Genomic DNA, 16,770 nt, shown 5'->3' on the forward strand with positions numbered 1-16,770 from the left:
AAAAAATAATCACAAACTGGATTTTTTTTATAGCTGTGCTATCACTTTATCATCACATTACATCACCGTTCATGAACAAATGGTGCACTTTTAGCCATTTTAAAGCAATTATTACTGTCTTTAATTAACATTAATCTGTTTACCCGGGAGCTTTATAAACGGTTTAATGAGGAGATCTTTAACTAGAACATTTGGCTTTTGTTGCTAATCTCTTCACTGACCTCTTCCTGTCTGACTTAACAGGTGGCACACTGAGTTCAGAAACGGAGGAAACGTTCCCTGGATTGCTTACCAACCAGCTTTCTCACAGGTAGACCTGAGAAGGACAGGTCAGCATTGGTGGACGGGGAGTGCAGACTAATATTTGACAACCACTAGAGGGGGGCCTGGGCGGATGCGCTTCCTTGGAGCAGTGCTGGATTGTTGTTGAGCTCCGGGCTCATCTGGTACAATAAACAATGACTCAATGGGAAAATGAAATGCTTGCTTACTAAACCATTAACTGCATTCAGATGTTCAAAAAGTGTTAGTACAGTGTAGATTTGATCTGATGTTTATTTACCAGGAGAGATGCCATGAGGATTGTAGCCAGGTAACTCGTTAAATAACCCATGCCAACGAGGGCCGCCTGCGTAAAAGTTTCCAGTGTTTGGGAGAACATTTTAAACCAAAGAAAAATCACGACATGAGAGACCACAAATCTTGGACTGAGCTCTGTTTTGAACGGGTGAAAATAGTGTTGTGCTTAATCTGGTGCTACAGCCTGTACTGTTGCCTTGCAGCTGAACCGAGAGACATTTGCCTCAACAGTAAATAGTTAAAGGAATTACTGACTCAAAACTGTGAGCAGTTTTAATAATAATACATTACATGACTATGATTATCTCTGCAGAGCAATGTGCTACAATCTGTGGATACAGCATGTCTGATAAGTAACTCCTGCTCTCAGAGGGATTCATTATAACAAACTGAAAATTTCTATTAGAGCCTCCGTGCACTTAATGTACCAACATCTTGCAAAGAGCTTACTTCTCCCGGGATTTTGCCTTTCACATACTTGACACATACATTTCTGAAAATATTTTTAATTTATTCACACCGCACACACATTTTCATCTTCTTGTTCTGCACATCCTCTCCCTTTCTTTATCGGTGTCTGAGTTGTGTTAAATTATTACCATCAGGGAATTTGATTACATTGTGGAAGTGCTGTAACAACCACACATGTATGTGAAAATGCCTCTTTGTGGTTTTGTACATTTTGTTTTTCTAAATGTGGCAATTCAAGTGTGCTTCATGTTACAAGGATACTTGTTGGTTGCTGTCTGTTTTTATTTTGTATGCATGGATGAATGTGGGAAAGCATTATGTTTTCAATAAAGTGAAATGCTCAACAAGCAACAAGTGCTTCTGTGTCATAAAAATAGTTCCAACATGTGAGCTGCGGGAACCTAAAACCTAACCTGTCGCTGTTATTAGCGCGCTCACCTGTAGTGGATGTTGGCACTCCTCAATATTGCTGCACTCTGCCTCGCCCCTGAATGCCCAAGGCTCTGGTTACCATCCGCCTAGCAACAGCACAGTCTGTCCTTGGACGTTCCTTCACTGGCTGGATGAACTCTGGAAGGAGGCACATAAACAACCATATTGTTTAAAAAACAAACAAACGCCATATTATACATTATATATATATCACTGCTATGGATCTCCCACCTGCTCGTCTGATGGCCTTGCCTTGAGCTTTTTTACTCCCATCAGCCAGTGCTCGCGCCTTTAGCAGTGGGTGGCAGATAGAGAGAGCATGGAGTGCTGTAAGAAGACACATTTCTTTTTTTATTCACATCATAAGCTTTAAACCTCAAACCCAACATCTCATTCATCGTGCAGTGAAAGCGCTCACCTGCTGACTCGCTGGAAAAAATCCCTAAAGCGTGTGTGTTGTCCACCCACTTGATCTTCATTCCACCATCACTGAGGCAGACAGAGAGCACTTTAAGCAATTTTGTGGCCACATCAGTCGGTTGAGGGTGAAATATTTTCTGGATTTACATCAGACGGTTTCAACGAAAACTAGAGATAGCTAAAGTAATATATACCTGTGTAATTGTACCATATTAAGGTTCAGTTTTCAGTGACATTTTTAGAATATATAAATTCATGTATGTTTCATATTAAAGGTGACAGTTGAAAGCGTTGACAGATTTGTTGTGTACAATGAATTATATATGGTTTCACAGCAGAACACTCTAGACAAAGGGTGTCAAACATAAGGTCTGGGGGCGAGGATCAGCCTGCCGAGGACTCCAATCTGGTCTAGCAATCTTGGACAGCTTTGGAAAATGGGAAGAAGAACGTAAATTTTAGACATTTAACTGTGTTTTCACATGTTTTATAGCTTTTCCCACTGATAAAGACCTCATCCATGACCATTCATACTACACCAAAGTAAATAACTAATAGGCAAACCATTGAATAACAGAATTTTCCAGTTTTTTTCACTATCAACAGTGGACATTTATGGGTTTTATAGCAGGTTCAAAGGGATTTTGTTTTGTTTTTGTTTTTAAAGAAGACATTCTGTAACAAAAATGATCATTTTAATTTCATTTCATTTGAATTAAAAGGCCGTCTGCACAGCTAACAGAACTTTTTCTGTAACATTCATACATATTTATTTCTTACACTTTTTGCTCAAAGCAGCATTTCTTTTCTGCAGAAAAACTGAGATGTGTTGTTGAATTTATATTTCTTTTTTTTAAATATTAAAATATCTGAGGGATTAAATGTATCATTAAACTCCTTTACACTATCACAAAGAGAACTTTCACTGGTAGGTGGGCCACATTGTAAAATAAAATATGACTGGAAACAAAGGGACAGAGCAGTGAACAGGTGTGTCATCTCTCACCTGTACTCTGAGAAAGCATCAAGAAGGTCGTCGGTCTTGAACATAACCGGGAAGTCATAGATCTCAATCACGTGGCGAAAGTCGTCTGAGTCGATGGAAACATTCTCATACATAGAGTAGTCATTATGGACGTGCTCAATGGCAACAGAGACTCCTTCTTTTAGATGTGCCTTGATCTAAAATAAGAAACACATATATGTAATGTTACCATTATATTTAAGTTTCTGAAATGCACAGATTAATCCAAAAGGCAGCAAGTACAGTACAGCAACACTAAAAGACTGTATGCATACATCCACACCATGAAATTAAGTCTGTGAGAACTGACCTCTGCAGTTACACCATCTTTGTCTGTGCTTGTGTCTTCTGTCTGGAGACTGCGTGACACACTTGCAGTCTCGCCCTTCTCCTTCTCATCCTCCTCCACAGTCAGTTCAGCAAACTGGGACTGAGTCTGTTCCAAGACTGGAGCTTCATCTTCATCCAGCCTGAGCACCAGCTTTTCTTCTTCCTGAGGACACATTGCTGAACTGTCTGCAGACAGTTTAGGGACTCTGTCTGCTACACTGGGAAATGATTCCTGTTTAGATAGTGAGTGCTTTGTGTTTTCTGTAGATTCAGGACAAGTACAAGAGTCAGACAAACTGTTGACAGAGCTTCTATCAACACAAGCTGAACTCAATGACTCAGAGCCAGCTGTGGAGCCTTGTGAGTTTCGTAATGACAGCCTCTCTCGAGCGGCTCGTGGCATGTAGAGGGGCTTGTCGGGCCTCTTAGGTGCTCGGCTTCGTGGTGGGATTGAAGGTTTAGGCTTGATATTGCGTTCCCTCTCTTCCCTAATACTTAGGGGCTCTTCACACAAGCTGCTGTTGCTCTCCAAGTCGCTGTCTTCCTCTACCTCACTCCTACAGAAACATTTTTTCTTAAAGTTAATAAACGTCTTTTTCAACATGCATAAGACATACAGACCAAATTTTGGCCAACAAACCTGAGCTCACAAGGGCAGACCACCACCATACGGCACCAGCTCTCCCCTACTGAGAAGGTGGTGAGCTCTGGCAGGTCTTCTATGGTTTTGTGAATCAGGTATCGCAGTCTGCTGGGTAAGGGAGGAAACAGCAGCACACTGGACAGGGACACACAGGGCAGCAGACATTATTTGATCAAGTAAACACAACAGCATTTTTATTCACATAGTTCTTGGAGCGATTAGGCTTAAAAATCACAGTACACATTAAAGATGTGTTATAAACAAACACACAAAACATAAATTTTAAACACAATCACAGAAAATTCCAAAGTAAACTGTTAATATAAAAGTCTGAAAGAACTTTGCAATTCAATATTTGGTTAAACAGTTTTTATTAGACCCATTAACAGGCTCATTATAGTTTGGGGACTTAGAATAATGCTTTCATGATGACAAGACATTTTTCTCATAGCTGCAGTGCCTTTTTTTAATATTGCCTCTATGAACCAAAGTTCAACCCCATAATAACGGCTAAAACTGATTTTCTGCTGAGCTCCCACACTATTCTGGTATTTCAGGAGCACTAAAATTGAGTTTTGGAAATTCTATGGACACAGATTGTTTGGAAACACCAGGATTGGGGGGCTAGCATGGCGACAGGACAGGAAAAATGCCCAATGCATGTTCTCTCTGTGTTTGTATAAGTGTATTTAAGCTTTCACCCAGAGCCTAACGGTATACATGCTGTGTTAATGAATGGTTCTAAATTGGCCTTCAGTTTAAATAGTTGTCTGTCTCTATGCACGACCCATGTATTGGACTGGCAACACATCAACAGTGCACCTCGCCCAGTGGGAAGTGGATAAAGCTCCAGTTCACCCCATGACCCTAAATTGAAACACTACTTGACAGTTTGAACATGCAGACGCTGAGATCTTTTAGAAAGAATCAGTTCTCCGGAAAATAGTGTCACCATTCCAGGAAGATCCCTCGGATTTCTGTGCACAGACACTAAGAGGGTCTAAACTTTTTCTAATGACTTTGGGTTTCCCCGATGAACAACGGTACTGAATACAGATTCCCATATGTAACTTTATTCCTTGACTTTTATTGTTATAATTAATTATTGTTTTCTAACTACAATTATATTTCTGTATAAGCGTCAATATCTGATTGTAAAGCAGAGCACCTATTAGTACTTGACCTTATTTCAAATAACCAAATAGACTAAGCTACGTTTTAATTTTGTTTTTATATTTATCATTTATTCTCAGATTGGCAGACAACACTGAGACTGCAGCTGAAAAAATAAAAACTGAATTTGAAACTTGAATTATTAAACTACTTGATTTTAATGCATCAGATTCTTCCATGTTTCAATGGCAGAGTTTTCATATTGAGGTCTGTTAACTTAGATTCAGCATTTTTTGCTCACTTATTTTCTTGGCTTCAAATAGGCCAAACTTATTAATACAGTAACTTTTTCCCAGTCTCACTGACCAAAGTGCTACATGTTTAATCTTGATTTGGAAAATCAGCCCTTCTGTGGCCAGTACAGTTATCAGTAAATGTGATTGGTCAGATTGGCACAAGTGCATGAGTGAAAATGGTTACAGTAATGTAGCTCAGTAAAGAGAATTAAAAAATGTATTAAAAAATTGAGGTTCAAGCAAATCGAGACCACTGGCTTCCGTGGTAGAAAATATGAATATGAATATGATACCCAGTATTTTCTACATTGTTTTTTTTTTAATTTCTGAACTGATATTTTGATTTCCCGTGCCTGTATTTATTATCTCCTTAATGAAACAAAAGGCACAGTGATAATCAGGCATGACTGTCTGTTTCTATCCTATTGTTTTCTTTAGAATGTAGGAAACCGGTGTTTCAACACATGTGCCATTTGTTTACACAGTGTTAACCTGTGTATGTTTACTAAACAGGTTCACTAATAAATCACTATAACCGAGAAGGAAATGATCACTTCACTTCATGTGATGAAACTGCTCGGGTTGCTCCATCTTTCTTAACTTTACCTGTTGTGGCTGTTTTTCTGTTGGTATGTTTCCAGCTCATCCAGGACATGATGCAAGAAGTTGTTTTCTTGTTTTGGGAGATACACTCCATCGAAACAGGGGAACGCCAGGGTGGACGGAGAAAGAAAGCCGGGTCCTGCTGACAACAGGGTGAAGTGAACTTCCTCGCTCGCCCTAATTAAAAATCAAAATGAAAAGTGACAGTGATCACCACTGCTAGCTAGCAACATAACTTGAACAAGGCAATGTTAAGCGTTTGCTAATGCCAAACAAACACGTAAAACTAGCTGCATCTTCGGTGTTTACATGTGCAATTAAAAGTTAAACCAAAGCTAGCTTTCTTTGCTTAACATTAATGCATTAGTGGTGCTAATGTTAACCGCCTTTCTAGCTACGTTAATAACTGAATATTAAATTGAATACTCTTACAGCTGAGGCTGAAGCGTACAGTGTTGATTTGTTGTAGTTTCAGCACGATGGGGAGCTCGAACAAGGGAAAGCGCCTACAAATAAAAGTCGCAGGGTAGCTAGTTATGGAACGCCAGGACTGCCATAATGAATTAATTAAATACACCATTAAATAATTAATTAAATGTGTCAATAATTAATTAAAATGGGAAATAATTAATTAAATAAATAGTTATGACACATGTAATTAATTAATTATTGACACATTTAATTAATTATTTATGTATTTCACATTTTAATTAATTATTGACACATTTAATTAATTATTGACACATTTAATTAATTATTTATTGACACATTTAATTAATTATTTATGTATTTCACATTTTAATTAATTATTGACACATTTAATTAATTATTTAATGATATATTTATTTATTTCATTTTGGCAGTCCTGGCGCCTGGCTCTCATCATGAAATAATTTTATCTGTCAACCTCACCCATCAAACGCAGGGGGCGGGGTTAACGCTGCCCATGCAGCTTGTCTAACATTTGATTGGTTGCCGTGCAAAGTAAGTCAAAACAGGTCGATCCTAGATAATCGATTGCTTGTGTAGACTTGGGGCAGCCAGGTATCCCAGAATGCATTTCAAATCACAGGCAGCAATGTTGGTGGTGTAGTTTTAAAATACCCCGTTTTTCTGTCACCAACTACACTTTTAACAGTGTTTTAGCTGCGAATGTCGCGCTGTAATCTTCACATGTCGGGTCAGGTTGTCAACATAGAACATGTTTGCAAAGGTGCTCAGATGTTTTCAGAGATTTCAGTAGCTCTGCTAACAGTCAGCATGCAGAGTGCACCGAGGGGGTTACGTTAACCGGTTTGTTTACATATTCCACTCTCCGTGTTCCACGTGTTGCATTCGCAGATTCTCATTTTCACCGAACGATCGTCTCTTTCCGCCTGGTCTTGTGTCTCTGTGCTTCTGTAACATAAAGAACGAGCTGACATTTTTCTCACGAAACCAGCGATCAGCTCAACAGGCCCTCAGTTTACCTGCATGCATCCTCCTCCTCACCTGTCAGCTGTTTAACACCTGCTGCTAATTCAAGAAACACGCCCACGTTACCTGGTGATAGTCACAGTTTAACTGGGCAGCCGGTGCTCGATATTACGCAACCTCAGCACATTTTTCTGCACAAGATAAGTAAATATAGTTTTTCCCGAGCGCAGAGCTGCTGGAGCTTGTTTCCCAACAGAGCACTTTATAGGCGAACCCACTTTATCCGTGGCTGATGTCTTATCAGCGGCTGATGTCCAATCACCGGCACAGCGTTGAAACCTCACCTGAGTTTTAGCTCTCAGTGGTTAAACGCTGGACTTAATTCACTCAGGTTCTGTCTGTCGGGTCACGTTTACTTCGCTGTTTTATTTACAACTGAGCAAATCGGTTTGGCTGAGGTTAAAGTTACGTTTCAGAACTGCACAGTTTTACAGACGTTTAATGGTTCACTGGCACATGTGTTAGACTGAACCATTCGCTTTTCTTTATCTGGTGTGTTTTGGATTTAACAGTAAATTTTGAGATTAAACTGACTTTTAAAATGTTTTTATACAAAGAGGAAAGAGAAGGCGCATTTCCACCGAGAGGAGCAGAGTTTCCAACTACATGTTCATAATGCAGACTGCAACCTGGACAGAAATATTATATCATCTGTTTTTTAATAGTTATTCAACTGTATTCTAGGCACCAGCGATCTGTTAGAATTTTTAGAGTTTATTTAACTAAAAATAAATGAGGTTAACATATAATTTGTGATTTTTTTTCTCTCTCTCTCTCTTTTTATTCATTTATTTATTTTTTTGCTTTTTCGGTCATGTTATGTTTAACTGTCAAAGGTTTGTTACAAACTATGAAACACATGGTGCAGACTTCTGGATGTTAGAAGAAAACTAATACTGCTAATGAATTAGACTAAAGGCAGGAAGGTGTCCTTTAAAACTAAACATGTTAGTAGGACTTTATATCATAGTTTATGAAATAGCACGTGTATTTCAGTAATAGCTACTGATTTCAGTGTAGTAGTGAACAGTCACACAGCTCACGTGGTCATCTGTGATACTCCTTAACTATAATTTATCCAGGTTAACTTCAGTTAACTCTGAGCGGCTGGATCGACGGAGGTCAGACAACAATTTTACATGTATGATCTTAAAACAGGACACAGCCATTATCCGTCCTGGCCTCATATCAAATGTGAACGCAGACTGAGTCTATGTTTGACGTTTGCTTTATATCTAATCTTCCTCTCAAACATTTAAACAGTCTGCAGCTGAGGGAACACAAACTCAAATTGTCGGAACAGGTTTGCTCGTTTCTTGTGTTCATTTGGTAATTTATTAAATGTATAACTGTTATAACTGCTGAGTCTCTTACGCTGATGAAAATGCAGAAAACACAGACAACACCTGTTCAACCAATCGCTTTCATTCCACTTTGATCTGCGACAAACTGACGGTTCATCTCTGTTACAGTGTTGTGTTAGACTGCTATATTTTTTGTTCTTTATGCTGTAGATTTTCACGTCTCTGGGATAGTTGGCAGTATTAAGGATGCTTTTCTGTAAAATCATATTGATATGACCCGTGAATTATTCGTAGATGACAGTTAGATTAGTCAGCTGGGAAACTCTGTGTTAACTCAGAGAGCTGAAGATATCGTGGATATGCTGACCTCGCTCTGTGGTGTACAGGTCAGTTTACCCTCATGATTAATATTCACAATAAAAATATTAGCCGAACATCATGAAGTCTGTATGTGTGTCATAGTTTCGAACAACCTTTGTACAGTTAAAGCCAGCAGTTACTACATGAGGAAACACCAACGTTATCTCTTTTATGTGTTTATACACAGGTCACGCTGATTACTGAACAAAAACCCAAAGATCAGCTGTTAATCGAATTTATTTGCTCTCTCTCCTCCTTAAACATGTTTTTAATGTTAGTTATAATTCAGAATTGGCGACTGAAACACGTAGGACACATACGAACATCAGGAAATAAAACCCTGATAAATATAACCTCAGTAAAAGAAGTCCGTGTCAGCGGGGATTATTACAGCTGTGTACCGGGGCCTGCGCTTTGTCGGTGGTAATAACAGCTCGATTGCTTGCGAGGCGAGCGGGTCTATCCACGCTTTGTCGTGAGACTGGGCAGACATCTCCGAAATCATCGAAGCACTTTTGCAAAGAGGCTGTATCTTGAGAAACCGACCAGACACATGAAGATTAAACCACTACATTCTCGGCTAAAAAAATATTAAAACTGTATTTGGTGACACACAAACAGGGTTTTTCAAAGTTCAGTTCTGTTAGTTTCCACATGCTGGTTGTTGCGTGCTAAAAACAATGGCCACCAGGCCAAAGCAATGGTTTTGAGTCGATCAGCGTTAACCCCGCCCCCTGAGTTTGATGGGTGAGGTTGACAGATAAAATTATTTCATGATGAGAGCCAGGCGCCAGGACTGCCAAAATGAAATAAATAAATATATCATTAAATAATTAATTAAATGTGTCAATAATTAATTAAAATGTGAAATACATAAATAATTAATTAAATGTGTCAATAAATAATTAATTAAATGTGTCAATAATTAATTAAATGTGTCAATAATTAATTAAAATGTGAAATACATAACTAATTAATTAAATGTGTCAATAATTAATTAATTACATGTGTCATAACTATTTATTTAATTAATTATTTCCCATTTTAATTAATTATTGACACATTTAATTAATTATTTAATGGTGTATTTAATTAATTTATTATGGCAGTCCTGGCGTTCCATAGCTAGTATCCTTTGGCTTCCGGAAACAAACGTTGACTTGGGTCAGACCAACGCAGCAAGACTTCCGCTCTGACTACTTCAAAATAAAAGTTTTCATATTCATCGTGAGTGAAATGTGTCAAACACAAAATATCACATCTCATTCTCTTTTAAAAGAAAAAAACTAAATGTGTAATAAATGCGTACTCTGAAATTAATCAACAGCAGCCCAACAGTTTTCAGGAAATTATTATTTATTTAGATAAACCATAATAATTGTAAGAAAAGTAGACCAGTTGTCCGAACACCATATACAGCAATCACGGACTGTTTGGTGATTGTGAACAAGGGGATGTTGTTTGCAACATTGCAGGAAATTTGACAAACATGTAGGGCTGATGAGCACGATTCAGGAAGATTTTAGTGAAGGAGAAGGACATGTTACTATTGAAGTGATCTTATTAAAAAGGTAAACATGCTCTATCTTGGAAGTCACCCAACTCCAGCTCACAAATCCCAATATGCAAGTGTGAAAAAGACATGATCTGCTCCAGCACAAGAAAAAAGGTGACATTCATACACGGATAGAACATCTGCATCATCAATGCCAACAACCGTAATGTGGCTAAACACACTGTGTGAAGAACTACCCAAAACCATACCAACAACTCCATCCCAACCTGTTTCTACAGCAGTAATTTTTTTGAGGGTTTCTTTTAACTTTATGTCTTTTATAAAACACACAAGTCAAATCACACAAAACTACCATAATCAAAAATGGCATTTAACACAATGGCACAATTCATAAGAGACTGGTCTTTATCAACTAAGGTCATGATGAGTATAAAAAGACATGAAGACATTTATAAACATATAAGGTTAGGCAGAAAGTAGAGCACTTATAAATAACAGGGAAAAAAGAGGATCAGATCAAAATTCTATACAACATTTAGGTGAAGCGGGACTCTGATTATGTGCTGTCAGACAGATAAGGAGTCTTCAACCTACAGAGTAGAGCAACAGAGAGAGAGGGAGAGAGAGCTAGATAGATAGATAGAGAGAGAGAACCCTGTTACAACTGAAAGTAAATCACATTTCTAGTGTTGTCTTGGCTTATTTTATATTATGCAGTTGAATTATAAAGATTTCCTTAACAATAGGAATGAACAACACAGTGGAGCGAAGTCAGATCTTTATCAAAGCTGCACCTGAATGGATTCTTTTATCTTCCAGAGCCAATACTTCTGTCTTCAAAGATGGTAATTTCAACCTTGAAGAGAACAAGTTAAGGCCAATACAAAGTGCTATGTGATCAAAAAAAAAAAAAAAAAAAAAAAAGGGTAGAGTAACTGAAGATAATCCCCCTTTGTGTATAGAACAAAAGCATACATAACTACAGTAGAGATATAAAATGAAATCAATAAAGTCAATAAACATTTATATTTGATTTAATGTGTAACTGAGGTGCTCACAAAGTGACAGAAATACGCTGTTTGAGTATATAGGTATAAACAGACCAAGGGTTGGTGGTTTGTGGGGCATGATGACTGTTGTTATAACAGTTATAACTTAGCTCTAGTAAGCATGCAGCTGAATTAAGGATACAACTCGGAGGCCTCTCTCTATGGGGTCAGTCAGCAGTAAGCCTCTGGGAGCATAGATCTTCTCATTCTGGTCCTTAATGTATCTGGCAATCTTCTTTAACACCTGAGCACAGAAAGAGGGCGGTGTAAGAGTCATTCCATCTTTTTTTTTTTATTTTATTTTTTTTACAGTCACTCTGTAAGTGTGCACATTGCCCTAGAGAAGTCATTTAATTCAGGTTAAGTTTAAAATAAACTAAGAGGCAGTTATCAGGGATAGGTTTGGGTTAGAGGCGTTTAGGGTCACAGTCTTTTATCGGACTACCCAGTGCTGGAGATACTTCTTGTCCTTGCAAAACCATTCGCGTTAGACGATCTATTAATGCCCTCTTAATTGTGTTGCTAAATTTATTTTCATGCACAAGAAAAATTACATCTGTACTTGTGAAGTTTTTAAACCTCTTAGTACATTTTAAACACAACCTATTTTATAAAACTACTCCAAGACAGTTGGCCTCAAAATATTTTTCTTTTAGCCAAGCCAATTAGCCAAAACATTTTTGTACATCTGTCATGAATTACACATACTGGTTCAATTTTGAGGCTAAAATTAAAAAAGAAAAAAAGAAAAAAAAAAGGGGAGGGGGGAACCAATGAAAATTTGCGTTCATTATTTTAATAGATAATATTCTGAGATATTCATGCCTCAAAAATTGAAAGGTGGACAGAACATTTTTCAAATAGTTCTATTTGATATATGAAGGTAAAATCTCACAGAAATCACTATATACATATTGTCACGCCTTGAAACATACAATTTTGAGCCAAATATATGGTTCAGCAGAAGTTCCACAATGATTTGAGGTACAGTGACCCATAACATAAGACTCTGATGTGAACTCTTTTTTGTTTTACCTTTTCATAATGTGTTTCCATGCAGAGGAAGATGGTGTAGGCCGTTAGGCAAGCCAGACAGCCCTCCAGGTAGGACTTCCCCCCGAGTTTTTCTGCTTCTGCATACAGGTTGTTTAGCGTCTGAATGGTCTCCTCAAACTGCTGCTTATCGATCTGAAACCACAGGAGCAGTTTTAAAAACATAAACTTAAAGCAGCGAGGAAACAACCATGGCATGGAGGTTAACTCTGTACATACCCTTGACTCAAGCTCTGAGGGGAACTTCGTCTGGAACTTGCATATGGTGCCTGAGCTGTAGTCTCTTTGGATGAACACCTTGGAGGACGCAGCTGGTTGCTGGAGGTCCTGTAAGCTGTGGGTCTACACAAAGAATTTACTCTAATGCATATTAATTTAATGGCAAGAATGGTTGGAAAAGCAAGCATCTGTTGTAAGCTAACAACACCTAAACTCTGTTTACCCGAACAGTACTAATATCCAACGTTAACCAGACACACACTACATTACATAACCTAAAAGCAAACAGTCATCGTAACAGCTGGCTTTTTTATTACCCTATGATGAAAATAACTATTTATAATGTTGGAAATTGTCAAAAACTACACTTCACTCCAACACCCGCTTCGGTTATGGGTTAATGTTAGCTTAAAAAATATTAGCTTGCGCTGACGACCAATACCGTCGCTAGAAAGTATGGCAATCTAAGCTTTAACCCAAAGCAACAAATCTCACCAGACGTGTAAATCCGATTAAAGATTCATCTAACACAGTATTTTCAGATCAAATAAGTCAAAAACGCTTACCTCAGCCATAGCAGAGGTTCGCCCCACTAGCTGATGCGCGTCTATTTCTTTACAGCCACGCCAAAGCAATGCAACTTCCGGCCCAAAGCTTTCAAAATAAAATAAGATTTGAGTATTTACTGGAAAATTGTTACGACAGTATTTTTTAACAACAGTTTATTGCTTTGACAATTGCATTACCCTCTGGAGTCCATATATATATATATATATATATATATATATATATATATATATATATATATTTTTTTTTTTTTTTTTTTTTTTAAATTGTAGAAAATGGCGTAGATTTCATTTCAAGAATTTCGGAACTGGCAAAAGTAAATCATTCTAAAGACGTATTGCAGATGACATGCTGTCAAACGGATGTACAAGGCAGTAATTTAGCTTTAACCTCGAAATGCAAATGAACGCACAACATTTACACTAAGGGGTTTCAAACTAATAAATGCGTTGGGGTTGCTATTTTCTCAATGTAACAATTCTAATGTAAACATGAAACGACACATCTCAAACATTTTATTCCGAAATACGATACACCCAAACAGGAAATGTTGTCAGATGAGCTTCCGGTAGAAAGTCGACGTTGCCGGAGGCCTCCAAATATATGGGACCGGTTGTAGACGGGTTAGGAATTAGTGCTCAATTTCTGCATTGCGCCAATTCTGGATGTATGAGCTTTTACAGTTCAACTTGGGAGATGACTACATGTCTACAGTTCATTTGCTTTTGAAATGTTCTTATAAAAGGACTCACTCCCCTTGTTATATCTTTCCATTTCAACTACAAAGTGTCATTTTCAACCACAAAGACTACTACAATCTCCTTTTAGTTGTACTAACAAAGAGAGGACACCAGCACATGGATCTTGCATTATTTATTGAATCATGTTCTTATTAGATGTGGTTCTGTTCGCTGTATTTTATTCGTCAAACAAACCGAAGCCCATCTCCTCATCTGATTCCTCAGACTCCTCCTTGGCCTCCTCCTTAGCAGCAGCTGGAGCTGCGGCAGTCTCAGCAGCTGCTGCAGGTGCTGCGACAGCAAATGCAGATGGGTCAGCCAGGAAGGCTTTGACCTGCGAGGGTGAAGGATGTCATTAGTTCTCTGTTAATGCAAAACTTCACTTTCAAGTCCAAGTCAAGTATCGTGTGTTAACACTGAGAATGGCAAGAGCCGTCTGAAAAATGTAAAAACCATACTTTGTCTGCCAGGGGGAAGGAGTAGTCTGTCTCCACAGCAACAGCCAGGACTCTCTTGTAGCCACTGATGACGGAGTGGGGGACAGAAGCCAAAGTGGGGTAGCCAATCTCCAGACACACACTAGCAATATTCCTCACACCCTAAGAGGGAAAAATAACTTTTGAGAAACTGAAAATTCAGATACAACTTATGCCAAATTATTTCAGCCAATTCTCACCTCCAGGAACCTGGCATGTAGAGAAGCCTCTGTGATGTCGAGCACCTCTGGGCTGTAAACACTGCCATTGTCATAAACCTGCTGGATGATGAGTCCATAGGAGAACGGAGAGATGTTCAGCATGTTTAGCAGTGTGGCCTCGCTGGCACCAACCTTGTCTCCAGTCTTGATCAGACCGACATCGCTCTGGCGGACAAAGACATACGGAATGATTAGTGGATGCAGAGATTTTCAAATCTTACCCTTTTATAGTACACATTAGCATTGTGAGTAATACCTGTGTGTAAAACAGTTTCTTCAACAGTATAATTATCAAACTCACCAAGATTTCAATGGTTCCCCTGGAGATTTTGGTGGTGATACCCAGAGCCTGGAAGAAAGAGGTCTTCTCAGGACCAAGACCAGTATTCTGGGCCGGCACTGTCACATCACAAGGGGCGATGGCTCCAGCACGAGCAGCTGCAGGTACCTGGGATACAAGAGAGGGTAACCCTTAATAGACCACTCTGTTAGAACCAAATCTTTAAGATCTTAACTACTCAGGTTATGGTGTCTGAAACCTTACGTTCCTGGCAGCCAAAAGATGCAGGTAGACAGGTATAGCAAGGAAACAATTTACTGTTTGCAGGGGGAACGACAATGCAGTACTGCAAAAGCTGCATTGTAACTTATCCTGCACTTTGACAAGATCTAAATTATCTATAAGCTTTTTTTATTAAAGGGAAAAAAATTTCTTCTCTAGGGCTCTCACCTTGTTGGCCAGCAGCAGGTCTCTGATCTCAGTCAGATCCTCCTTCGTGAAGACAAAGCCCACATTACCCTTAATGTGGGGCAGGAGCCTGTGAAATCACAGCATAAACTTAAATTACACAAGCAGATTATCATTTCTACCAACATGAGCAGTTATCAGATGTCTGAGACCTTGCGTCCCTGGCTGTCCGAGGGGTATAGACAGACAGGGATAGCTGGAAACAGGTTAATTTTAGCAGGGGGAACGACAATACAGCACGACACAAGCTGCACCGTAACTAACCTGCTACACAGAAACTGATAATTCAATGCATCATAAAACGAAGGTTGTCAGTAAACTCACTTCTCCAGTGCAGGATTGTTCTCCAGATGGCCACGGATGGCTTTGCGCATCATGGTGTTTTTACCCATCAGCACCACAGCCTTCCCACGCAGGGACAGACGGATGGTCTGCATCTGCTTGGAGCCCACATTGTCTGCTCCCACGATGAAGCATTTTGGATAGTCATCCAAAAGTTGCTGTAAATACACAACTGTGCGTCACATACATTTCATTATGGTGTCCATGCTATAGAAACAACGACCTAGTGCATTTATGTTAAAAGGTACTCACGATGATTTTCAAAAAATAGTTGGACTTCCACGTGGCCCTGTCTTCCCTGGGCATCTCTGCAGTGCTTCCAAGGATCGCTACACAGCTGGTTTAAAGACAAGGATGGATCTACAAATAAAGGACGAAAAACAAGGATATTAACGGCACTTTCGAAATTGGTCAATACTTTACACTCCGGACATGTGGCCGATAGTTAAGGTTAGCCGGCTACCCTTAGCTACCCTAGCGCTCTATTAACAGGCCTCGCTTGGCTAAATGACACCTATTGAATGTTTAAAATATACAAAATATATCCCGTTAAGTGGTTTAAATGTTTATCTCACGAATACAAAACTAATATTTGGCCCAATCCTATAAAGACCGAGTATTTCGGTTTATTAACAAGCGAGGGAAAAAGACGTACCTCACAGTAGGGTCGCGTGAAAGAAAGAGGAAGAGGACGGGCACGGGAGGGATATGTATTAAAAAAGATAACCAATCACAACTCAGCTATGGGCGTTACCTTCATAACTATTGGGTGGATTCTGTGTCAATCA

General features: G+C 38.9%; 4 protein-coding genes and 1 non-coding gene across 11 annotated transcripts in view; 1 reads left to right on the plus strand and 4 right to left on the minus strand.

Moving 5' to 3' along the window:
* The window catches only part of loxl2a (lysyl oxidase-like 2a), a 27,821-nt gene extending 26,852 nt beyond the window's left edge, over positions 1-969 (plus strand). The window contains exon 14 of the mRNA XM_085159226.1: positions 244-969. Coding sequence (XP_085015352.1) covers positions 244-314 — 71 coding nt within the window. The 3' untranslated portion in view covers positions 315-969. The remainder of the gene's footprint in view (positions 1-243) is intronic.
* Positions 1-6,446, minus strand: part of r3hcc1 (R3H domain and coiled-coil containing 1) — a 13,808-nt gene extending 7,362 nt beyond the window's left edge. Inside the window, exons 1-7 of one of the 5 annotated variants that reach the window (XR_014874057.1) lie at positions 3,897-4,022; positions 3,237-3,813; positions 2,909-3,084; positions 1,901-1,971; positions 1,714-1,809; positions 1,489-1,620; positions 222-316 (exon numbers count right to left, since the gene is read on the minus strand). Coding sequence is in view for 2 of the 5 variants with exons in the window: in XM_085159229.1 (XP_085015355.1) it covers positions 1,511-1,620; positions 1,714-1,809; positions 1,901-1,971; positions 2,909-3,084; positions 3,237-3,813; positions 3,897-3,925 (1,059 nt within the window). In the remaining 3 variants the exon portion in view is untranslated. Of the gene's footprint in view, positions 1-221; positions 1,621-1,713; positions 1,810-1,900; positions 1,972-2,133; positions 2,331-2,908; positions 3,085-3,236; positions 3,814-3,896; positions 4,035-5,914; positions 6,089-6,343 lie in introns of those variants that run through there. The other 4 variants (XR_014874056.1, XR_014874055.1, XM_085159229.1 and 1 more) reach the window with 4 other exon arrangements.
* Positions 6,447-10,863: 4,417 nt separating this feature from the next.
* On the minus strand, positions 10,864-13,580 carry golga7 (golgin A7). 3 transcript variants are annotated; one of them, XM_085159234.1, is made up of 6 exons: positions 13,455-13,580; positions 12,889-13,011; positions 12,652-12,804; positions 11,759-11,860; positions 11,362-11,423; positions 10,864-11,157 (listed from the first exon to the last, which is right to left on the minus strand). In XM_085159234.1, exons 1-5 carry the CDS (start codon positions 13,461-13,463, stop codon positions 11,376-11,378), a joined length of 435 nt encoding a protein of 144 aa, XP_085015360.1. In that variant the 5' UTR covers positions 13,464-13,580; the 3' UTR covers positions 10,864-11,157; positions 11,362-11,375. The 3 variants fall into 3 exon arrangements, with proteins under 3 accessions (XP_085015360.1, XP_085015361.1, XP_085015359.1); XM_085159235.1 differs by having other exon boundaries at positions 10,864-11,194; XM_085159233.1 differs by having other exon boundaries at positions 10,864-11,423.
* A 733-nt stretch (positions 13,581-14,313) lies between these two features.
* rplp0 (ribosomal protein, large, P0) lies at positions 14,314-16,695 on the minus strand. Its single transcript, XM_085159857.1, has 8 exons — positions 16,638-16,695; positions 16,235-16,342; positions 15,965-16,140; positions 15,623-15,710; positions 15,194-15,340; positions 14,872-15,057; positions 14,654-14,794; positions 14,314-14,529 (listed from the first exon to the last, which is right to left on the minus strand). The coding sequence occupies exons 2-8, from the start codon at positions 16,286-16,288 to the stop codon at positions 14,374-14,376; spliced, it is 948 nt and encodes a 315-aa protein (XP_085015983.1). The 5' UTR covers positions 16,289-16,342; positions 16,638-16,695; the 3' UTR covers positions 14,314-14,373.
* Positions 15,421-15,550, minus strand: LOC146518873 (small nucleolar RNA SNORA63). The gene has a single exon (XR_014874331.1). It is a non-coding gene; the product is annotated as a small nucleolar RNA SNORA63 (small nucleolar RNA).
* Positions 16,696-16,770: the final 75 nt, after the last annotated feature.

The sequence above is a fragment of the Neolamprologus multifasciatus genome, chromosome 5 (genome assembly GCF_963576455.1).
Source record: "Neolamprologus multifasciatus chromosome 5, fNeoMul1.2, whole genome shotgun sequence".
Lineage (NCBI taxonomy): Eukaryota > Metazoa > Chordata > Actinopteri > Cichliformes > Cichlidae > Neolamprologus > Neolamprologus multifasciatus.